The sequence below is a fragment of the Pyrus communis genome, chromosome 3, assembly GCF_963583255.1.
Source record: "Pyrus communis chromosome 3, drPyrComm1.1, whole genome shotgun sequence".
NCBI lineage: Eukaryota > Viridiplantae > Streptophyta > Magnoliopsida > Rosales > Rosaceae > Pyrus > Pyrus communis.
The window spans coordinates 19,985,358-19,995,672 of NC_084805.1; the positions used below are offsets into that span (position 1 = coordinate 19,985,358).

A 10,315-nucleotide genomic window follows, 5' to 3' on the forward strand; every position below is an offset into this window, starting at 1 on the left:
ATAGAGTTTATTCCAGTACATTACTGGTTTAAAGTTATCATCAAAATATTCTGGATTTTAAGGAGGTTATTTCATTATAAAGTATCATTTTAGAGAAATTTTAATGTTTTTTATTTATTTATTTTTTTTTGGAAATAGCTTGTGGTCATACTAGTGGCAGTGCTTCTTTATACTTAATTTTTAATAACTAGTTGAAGAGAAAATTTTAAAAATGACTAATTTTACTTTTAAAATGATTAAAAACGCTTTTAGAAAAAAGAAAAAAAAATTTGGACTCCAAAAACTTTTGAAGTACTTTCTTCAAAAAATACTGAGTTGAAAACATCTTTTTTTCATTTGTACCCCTCGATTTCTAGGTCGGTTCCCTAATATTTTAAAATGTAAACATTTTCTTTGGTATGTAAAATTTTAAAATGTATCAATTTTCTTTAGTTTGTAAGATCTTTTAACATTTTTTTTGTACACTTTAGTAACTTGTTTAAGGGAAAGATTTAACAAGACATTGTAAATTTCATAACCATATTTCTATTTGTACTATCAACTTTCAATTTAGTTTTGAACCTCGTACATTGATTAACTTGAACCGTCAAATTTATATCCATTTATTTTTTATTTTGTATAGTTTTCACCACCTAGATGAGCAAAGTTACAAAACAACGTCCGATTTGACGGAAAATTTGACATGAAGGCAAATTGGTGCTCTTAAAAAATTAGACGGTTTCCTTTCCGTCCATTGGAATGGTGGGGGTCCCCGTGTGTGTGTCGCCGCTTCCGGCTATAACTATAATCCAAAAAAGGGCTCGTATAAAAGAAAAAACTAATTTACCGTTAAAGCAAAAATGGATGCCAATCTTTCTTCCTTTCCTATAATATTCCTGCGTTTTCTTCGCTCCCACCTCTCTTTCTCTCCAATCTGTGTGAACTTTTTTTCACCATCTCAAAGAAAAGCTCATAGGGGTTGCAGCAATTACAATCCTAATTTGAATTTCTACCACAGTTACTGAAGGTATTAGAAATCTACATGTTTTTAGAATGTTTTGAATGCATTTGATGTGCGGAAACTACGTGATGAGCATAAACAAGATATGTGAATCTGGGGTTCTCTTGTATCTGGGATTTTTGTCATAAAGTTTTAATCTTGGGATGTTTAAATGTTTAAATCATTGAACGCAAAGGGTATTTTGGGTTTATCTGTTAGATTGTCTTGAGATATTGAAATGTGAAAACTTTGCATTGGAGATGGAGATTATGTAAGATGATATAATGTTGGGGAAATCTGGTATTTTGGGTATGTGATAAACGGTGGTGATGTATTGTGGGATGATCCCGTATGTTTGTTTCGTTTCGTTTTCGAGTATATGTGATCTTCTTAGTGTTTATGTTTAAGTGATAATACTGACGCTGTACTTGAAATTAGGGGTCTGGACAAAGAAAAGGCAAAGGCGATTGAATTGGTGTATCTTGGATGCTTGGTTGTGAGGGAGAATGGCATTGTTTTTTATGAAGAAAGCTTCAACAGCTGAGTTGGATGCTTTCTATCCTGTTAGACCAGAATGCCAAGTTGACATCCCGAAGACACACTTTAGGCTCAGGGTACGCCCTTTTCACTTCATTTTGTTGCTAATTTATCTTTTAGTTCTGTCTAACACAGTTGATTTCAATCACCTTATGGAACAGTTTAATTATTGCTGCTAAGATAATTTCTAGAGTTTTTCCATTGAAAAGATATGGTTTTGCACCACCAATGCTGAATTGCAACATGATTACTTTCTTGTACTTTTACCGGTGTGTCATGCTCCTGCTAAGCATGTGTGATCCCTGCTTATAAGTATCAACTTTTGCAGGCGGGGAAAACTCTTAGTGAAAGAAGATGGCATGCTGCCTTCTCTGAAGATGGTCATTTGGATATAGCTAAAGTGCTTAGACGAATCCAACGAGGGGTAACCATTCGTTTATTTGTAACTTCTGTTTTCGTTAGGATCTATTGTTGGAGGTGGGGGGTTGTTTTGTGTTTCTGCGTGTGTTTCGTCACTTGTGTTATTGAGTTGTGTCCCCAACAATAGAAAAAAAAAATGTAGACGTTAAATTTTAATGCATGTAGGATACAGCAAACACATCATAGATGATTTTTAGCCTTGCTGGGGTTAGATACACCATGTAATGCTGCTCCTTTTGGTGCACTCAAAATTCAAATTGTATGCGTAACATATTTAGTATATATCTTCTAACTTCATTTGTTATACTAGGGTGTCCATCCTGCAATCAAAGGTGTAGTTTGGGAGTTCTTGTTAGGTTGCTTTGATCCAAATAGCACCTTCGATGAACGAAATCAGCTCAGGCAGTGCCGGAGGTAATACATTTTTTTATTGCAATCTAATATGTAGAGGATGGCTCTAATTTAATCGTCATCAAAATCAATGGAGCAACCATGAAACTCCTCTTACTTCAATCCACATAGATATTTTCAATATGAACATAACCTCATGATGCTGGAGCGATGCAAAGATCCTGGTTCTTTAAGTTTTGGATTGCTCTAGAGTAATATCTTTTGGGGGCATGGATGGTTACGAGATGGGGTTTTACGTTTTTTTTTCTTTTTCTTCGCTTGGTTTTTGGTGTTAGACCTAAGCCTGTGCTGTAGTTTTTGGGTAGATAAAGAGGGGTGCTGGTGAAATGTGAGGTTAGCGAGGCTTAGAAGGGGTAAAGATTTTATTTCTAGTCAAGTTGGCATTGCTAGGTTGTTTTTCGTATTCTAATTTCCTCTTACATTATTTCCCTAAACAAAAAAGTCCTATTGGCATGCTGTCCATCGATTCCATCTTACATTCTTTATTTTGATTTAATATGGTGACTTAATATTTAACGTGCCATTTTAGGGAGCAGTATAACAGATTGAAAGCTGAATGCCAGGAGATGGTTCCAGTTATTGGCAGTGGAAAATTTCTTACAACACCAATCATCACGGATGATGGCCAACCCATAGAAGAGTCAGCAAATGGCAATATCAGAGAGGCTTCAAACCATGCTTCTTCAGACAAGAAAGTGATTCAGTGGAAGCTTTTCTTGCATCAAATTGGTACATATCTGTTCCATGTGTTGCAAAACTATATTATTTGGATAAATTGTAAACTGAAGACCCAACCTACCCTTTACCACTCGACACAATCTCACTTTTCTGTTGCTCTCATGGTACAGTTGTTCTCACTGTTTGTGGCTGTTTTCTTTCAATAAAAATGATTAACAAATCACTCTTAACTTATTATGCACAAGGAAGAAAACCCAGAAAACTACCTTAACTTGACACTTGTTTTTCTTTTCTCGAGGAAAATACTTTACACTTTTTATTCATGTACGAATGCACAGCATGTATATTTGATTATTATGATATTTTCAATGATTTTTTTAACTGTTTTCATTGCTCAAATTATGAACCATACACATTTGATTATCTTATGGCTATTTTACCATGTGCTCACGATTATATTTTTTTTTCTTTTTCACTACTATAAGCTCTGAACCTTTATCTATTTCGGTATCTTATGGTTATTTTTACTTATGTTAACTATTAGAAGTGATTACTCAACTGGGGGATTTGGCTTGTAGGTTTGGATGTTGCTCGCACGGATCGAACACTTGTCTTTTATGAGAGTCAAGCTAATCAGGCAAAACTTTGGGACATTCTTTCAGTTTATGCTTGGGTGGACAATGATATTGGTTATGTTCAAGGTGAATGTTTCTGAATCTCAGTGATATTCCATTAAAGTTGAACAGTATTAAGCGACATTTATAATGGGCACATTTGACAGGAATGAATGATATATGCTCGCCAATGGTAATTCTTATTGAAAATGAAGCAGATGCCTATTGGTGTTTCGAACGTACCATGCGAAGGCTGGTATGTTTTCCTTCTCACCTTGATGATACTATTATTGGTTGCTTGTTTTGATAGAACAGTATTGACTGCCTCTTGTTGCTGTTCATTGTCCATGAACTTGTTATGAGTGATTCCGAACAGGTAGTATATTGTGACCAGTTTAAACTGGGATCTAGTATTTGACTAGCATGAGCAATATTGGTTGTCTTTATTCTTCCTGTAGACTGAGTCCTGACTGCTCAAATTCATCATGTAGACTAGAATGGACAGTTGAGAAAGGTGTACCAAGAATGGATGTGAGGGTTTTAAGAATCAAGATGGATGATTGGCAGACCTAGAAGGTATCTTGGAAATTGTTTCCCATAAAACATTGTAAATGGATTGCTTAACGATATAATTAGCTGAGGTTCTCTAGTCAGCGGGTACATGAACGTTGGCTGTGCTGAATCTGTCAGGCGCTGCACTAGTAAATAAAGGCAACATGATTCAGCATTAGGCATCAAAAGTCAGATCAAGTAGTCAAGTTTCAATGGTTAAATCAACACTTAAACTTATAGTCAAGTTAAATGTGGCATAATTAGCCTTAGATTATAGTGGTAAGGAGTTTTTAAGTTTGTTCTGCTGAACTGGATTGGATTCCAACATGATCATCTAGTTTCATCGACGGTGTGTTTAATTCCCTTCTGATAGAGATCATGCATAACAAGAAGATACGAAGTGTTAAGTTGTCTATTGGGGGCCTCGGGGCTGATTATTTATCTTGTTCTTTTTTATTATTTACCTCTGACAAATTTTATTTTATATGATTTGTTAGATGATTTGTGCTTGTGATATGCTTCTGTTAGGGTATAATTCAGATTCCTGCTTTTGTTTCGAAAACAGAGAGAGAATTTTAGGTGCAGTGCAAGTTCGATAGGGGTGCAATCTCAGCTGGGTACACTCTCCCAAGTAATCAGAACTATTGATCCTAAACTTCATCAGCACCTTGGTAATACTTGCTCTGTGCAGTCCAGTGACGCAGGTCCTTCATACTCAGCTAAAGTTCCATTTCAATCTTATTGACAGATGATCTAGATGGCGGGGAGTATTTATTTGCTTTTCGCATGCTAATGGTCCTGTTCCGAAGAGAGTTTTCCTTTGTGGATTCATTGTATCTTTGGGAGGTGAGTAGGAAGACGTTACCTATTTGCCATACTGTGGATTCATGCTGTCGATTTCTGATGTGAATTCGAACTGTATGTCTTGTGAATCTCAATGTAATCAATGTATTAAGGGGTATTTTTTTTCTTTGCTTTTCTTCATAAGCTTGTTTTAAGACGGTAATAGATTGGTTTCAGCTGATGTGGGCCATGGAATACAACCCAAACATTTTCTCATCGTATGAAGTTCCGAATGGTGGTGCTACACCACCAAATGTAAATGACAAAGAACTAAAGCAATATGGAAAGTTCGAGAGAAACATTGTGAAGACAGGATACACGGAACAGCATGGTGCACTTTCTGTCTTTCTTGTTGCAAGTGTTCTTGAGACCAAAAATAAGCAACTTCTAAAGGAAGCTAAGGGTCTAGATGATGTTGTCTCGGTCTCTCTCTCTCTCTCTCTCTCTCTCTCTCTCATGTTCCAATGCAATTCATGTTACTTTTTTGTGTTCACTAATCTCGTATTGGTCTCCAGATCTTAGGTGACATAACCGGAAATCTGGATGCTAAAAAGGCATGTAACGAGGCATTGAGGATTCACAAAAAGTACCTGAAGGTATGTATCCATCTAAAGCAAAGCATAAGCAGGGCACTTTTTTTAATTTAGGGATTGTGAGATTTTCGAAAACTTGATTATAATTCCTCTTTTCCAGATAAAGAAAACACATAAATAAATTCCAGATAAATGCTTCTTCAAAAGATTTATAGAGAAGAGTGAGCATGGTAGAGGAGGCTCTTTCATTAATTTATAAACTGAAGGATTTCTTCGCCTTTTACTCTTGCAGACCGTGAAGTCATAGATGTTTTCCCGGGCTATCAACTTTGTTTATCGAAATTTTGCACCCAAGTGATGGTGAATTGGTGACACGGGCAACCAGCTACAATTTTCTGGTCACTTTTTCGTTATGTTTTCCTTCTAGTTAGCTCTCTCTCTCTCTCTCTCTCTCTCTCTCTCTCTCTCTCTCTCTCTCTCTCTCTAGCAACAAGAACATGCAAGGGGCAATTCTTGAAGACGACATTTTCGACCTAATAACAGGAATTCGATCGATCGTTGATGGAGTTTTGGTTGTTTTGGGTGCGTAGGCACAGACTCTGCTCTTTATAAAAGAATACTTCGGAAGAGAGGTGGTTTAAAATTCAATGCATGATAATATGGTGCTTTGCATTTAACTTTTTTTCGTATGGACATTGGAAACTTAATTGGGGTAATGTGGGCATCTTGGTTTACAAGGAAGGAGCTTAATTGTTTACCAAATTAGAAAGTAGAATTTTGACAAAATTGTTAAAGGATTTAGGGGAAGGGTGAGTTTTGAACTTGGGACGCATGGGTAAAACTTTACACTCTATCTATTGGGATATTGGACTACATGCTAATTTGTAACACTAGTACAAAAAATGTCATATGCAACTAAGTAGTTACACAACAACAAAAGTACACGTACGCTTGTTAATTTGAAGTTGTATTGAGTGTCAAAGGGTAATTAAACATTCCAACCCCCAAATTAGTACAATCAATGACCAACCATTTCACGAGAAGAAGGAAAAAAACAAACCATATAAACCCAATAAAAAAAGACCTAGTAATTGTGCGAGTAGCCTCTAATTCAAGCAGTAAAGAGCTTTTGCTCCTACAGCCTAAATCTAAAGTTCGATATTCCCTTAGGCCCCTTTCCAATATCGCTTGTATAAAAAACTGGCTAGCTATCTTGAAGCATGAGAGCAAGTCCATGCAGAAGCAACATACAAACTAGTATCCTTCCACCCAAGCCTAATAGTCCCATCTCCTTGCACAAGGCTGTACCCATGTGTAGGAGGAAACATATTCAATATCAACTGTGCTTGTGCCATTGAATTCCCACTCATCTCTACTTGCATGAACTCACTTCTTGCCCCAAGTTCACTCCTCCACTGCCGGAATTTGTCCTCGCCGCTTCTTGCCGGGCCTCCAATCGCCAATATGTTGTTGATCTCTCTATAAAACATACCATGCTCCACCTTGTGCCTACTAGGGTTGTCACTAGGCAAGTATGATTCTAGTGAATCAAACATTGTCGAATAGTAATGTAACGACCCAACAAAACGGTCCAAAAATGAGCCACTATGTGACATGTCTTGCTCTACCAATGTGACAATTCTTGGTGCTAGTTCTTCGATGAGTCTCAACGTTTTCCAGTCGGAGCCCGTCGCATCATACAACGAATGTTGCAGCCAGTGCACGGCGAGGGTCTCCCCTCGCTGTACTTGCACCATGGAAGCATCTACCTCGCCAACTGTCCTTACAATGGGAAGAAATTCGAATGATAGTCCAAGCCGCTTAGCAAAATTTGAGAGCTGCTTGCCGGTCTCCAAAAGAATTTCCGATGATGTGCCCACACCGGTCATTCTCAGGTGTGGAGGACCCTCCATGCGTGTGGCGAGAATGTGAAACAAGGCTGGCCATTGCAAACCCTGCAAACAATATATATCGATGTTAGCTAACATCAGGGAAACAACTCGTTCATGCAAAATCACAGTTGGATACATATAAAAAAATAACTCATTAAATACATATGAGATTAAACATGATTGGCCGGACTGTATTGGAATTAATGTCTAATTCTAATGGAAGGAGGCAAGTATTATCCGTACGGTACTATCGAAATTTCGAACCATATATACCTGCATGATGTCGAGGTCAAGAATGTGAACCCTATCGCGGTGGTGAAAGGCCTCGAGGATGGCTTGGTTGGAAGTGAAGTGGGCAAATTTGACGAAAGGGGAGATGGTGTTGAAGACTTGAAAAGCACTATGAACGCTTTTGTAGTTGACCAATGGGGAGCAAATGCCTAACCATGAGTTGACAACCCTACTAGCCATGGCCTTGGCGAAATAGGCCACCACTCGCTCAGCGCATGATGGCCCGTACGGCGAGGCCATATGGGTTAGCTCGAGGAGCATCCGATGGGCCTCGGGGAGGTTGTCAACGGAGATGGCAACCGCGCATTCGAAGAGGAGGGTGATTAGGGTTAAGCCATGCTCATCGAGCTTACTCATATTATTCCCTCCTCTTGCTCTTACGTCGTTATTATCTGCATGGAGTTGAAGTTCATTGCCCCATTGGAGCTCATGATGCTCATGCTCGCCATAGCTTCTCCGTGGTACTTTCCTCGGACTAATTAAATCGGTGGAAAGTGATGACGGGACAAAATAGTCCTCAGACGTCTGTAACGTGTCGGCGGAGGCCGTGTTGGTTGTGGCGGGTTCAGGCAAGTCGTCGATGAGCTGTTTCGTGATGTGCTCCACCCACTGAGAGAGCTCACTCCTCTCCAAGTTTATAAACCGGTTTTCGACGGGCTTGGAATTGGAGATGGGATTATTTTCGAAGCCAGTAACATTAGAGTTGGGATAATTAATCCAGGATTCGTGGGATTGGATTATGTTGACAGTCCCGTGAGCCATTTCAAATTCTGCTTTCATTAAGATTGCAAAGCTGGGCAGGAAGAAAATAATGAAGGGGAGGTGGTGGTAAGGAGATGGAGTTTATTTTTAAAGGTGGTGGCCAAAAGAAAAAGTCCTGGGCGATGACATAGCAGAATTTTGGCATGGAAGGGATGGCCGGCATATCCAAGACATACAGAAGAGGTTAACATGCTACAAGCCAAGACCTACGTAACCCAGGTAGTGATTTTTCTTATATATTAATTATACAAATTGATAGAATATAGGGTCATTCAGAAAAAGAAAATCGGTACAGATTAAATTTTAAAATATGGGTACATATTAAAATGTAAAATTATAGGTACAAATTAAAACTAAAAATAATATTGGTGAAAAAAAAAAGAGTACGAATTAAGATAGAAATATATCAAAAATACTAAAAAGATATATTTGGAAATGGTTAATAAGTTTTTTAGTTTTAAAATTGACATATGATGACATGTAAATAATTTATGTTTAAATAATGACATGAACCAAAGTCAAAAGACCTTAATAAAACATGAGGAATAAAACATGAGGAAGAAAAAAAGATTTCAATTAATGAAAATAAAAAAATGAGGCATGAGAACCTAATTTATTGTTGAACGTATACATTTTTTTTTTTTTTTTTTTTTACATGTCTATTTGGTTGTTAAGTATTTTGATTCATCATGAATGATGATACCTTCAGATTTGTGTAAAAACAATAATAAATTCATTAATAATATTATGTGTTTTCAGATTTGTTTAAAAACAATAATCAATACGCGTTTTAAGAAATAAATTATTGTACACTCTTTTTTTTCTTATGTACATTCCTATAAAATTAAGGATAAATATTCAAATTTGAGTGCAAAATAGGAAAAAATATACTCTAGCTATGCATTTGATAGATTTGATTTTTTAGCTTTAGTATAAAAGATTCTGGTCTTTAACTAATCAATGGGGAGGAAGAATTCGGACTTTAAGGTCTCTTCTAACAATGAAAAGAGAAACAATATACCAGATTAAGAGTTAGTTTATAAAATATTAGAATGTCACTCTTAGAACATTACATGTTATTGCTTTATTTACAAGTTAAACGATTTGGCAAATGTATATATTTAATTAAGATGTTCTAGTTATATATATTGAATCTATGTCACTCTCACTATCCATATATGTAACCTAAATTACTTAGTTCTGTTACTTGCATCTTTTTTTCCTTTCTTTTCAAATCGGTGATCAGTTGGTGGCGAAGCCACGACAGTGCTATTTTTTTGAGAGTCCGAAAGATTCACATAGGCATTTTAACCTCTTCCTGCCATCATCGTATGATTTACCAGCGTTAGGAATCAAACCCAACACAAGTGAAATATAGGCTTGAAACTCACCCCAACTGCTGGGCAACCCTATAGTAGTTCTGTTCCTTACATCGCAAACGTTATATGTTTTGAATTATGTAGGTAAGCATGAAAAATTGCTTGTCATTGAGCTATAAAACTCATATTATTTTCTTATACAAGTGATGATGTGCTTAATTAAGTTCCTTATAATATAATGGAGATGAAATTGCAAATCAAGAAGGTGAGGAAAGAAACAACTAACCCACTAAACACATCAAGCAGTCGTTAATGATCGATGGCTGCTCTTAATTTATTTTTTTCATTTTAATTGTTTTAATATATTTCATCAAATAATTGGATTGTCTCAACTGCCGGTCCTGAGATTTTAGAGGTATGTTTGAAACTTTTTGCTTCTAATTGTTTTTAATATCTTAATAGATAGAGAGTTGAATTCTTCCAA

At 36.7% G+C, this 10,315-nt stretch overlaps 2 protein-coding genes across 2 annotated transcripts; one reads left to right on the forward strand and one right to left on the reverse strand.

The window, feature by feature from the left end:
* The first annotated feature begins 836 nt into the window (after positions 1-836).
* Positions 837-6,215, forward strand: LOC137729282 (uncharacterized). The gene is made up of 12 exons (XM_068468157.1): positions 837-1,006; positions 1,418-1,593; positions 1,845-1,940; positions 2,247-2,350; positions 2,877-3,076; positions 3,604-3,726; positions 3,807-3,895; positions 4,757-4,862; positions 4,940-5,037; positions 5,212-5,457; positions 5,550-5,630; positions 5,860-6,215. The coding sequence occupies exons 2-12, from the start codon at positions 1,486-1,488 to the stop codon at positions 5,872-5,874; spliced, it is 1,266 nt and encodes a 421-aa protein (XP_068324258.1). The 5' UTR covers positions 837-1,006; positions 1,418-1,485; the 3' UTR covers positions 5,875-6,215.
* Positions 6,216-6,432: 217 nt separating this feature from the next.
* On the reverse strand, positions 6,433-8,647 carry LOC137729281 (scarecrow-like protein 23). Its single transcript, XM_068468156.1, has 2 exons — positions 7,733-8,647; positions 6,433-7,522 (listed from the first exon to the last, which is right to left on the reverse strand). The coding sequence occupies exons 1-2, from the start codon at positions 8,528-8,530 to the stop codon at positions 6,776-6,778; spliced, it is 1,545 nt and encodes a 514-aa protein (XP_068324257.1). The 5' UTR covers positions 8,531-8,647; the 3' UTR covers positions 6,433-6,775.
* Between the last annotated feature and the right edge of the window lie 1,668 nt (positions 8,648-10,315).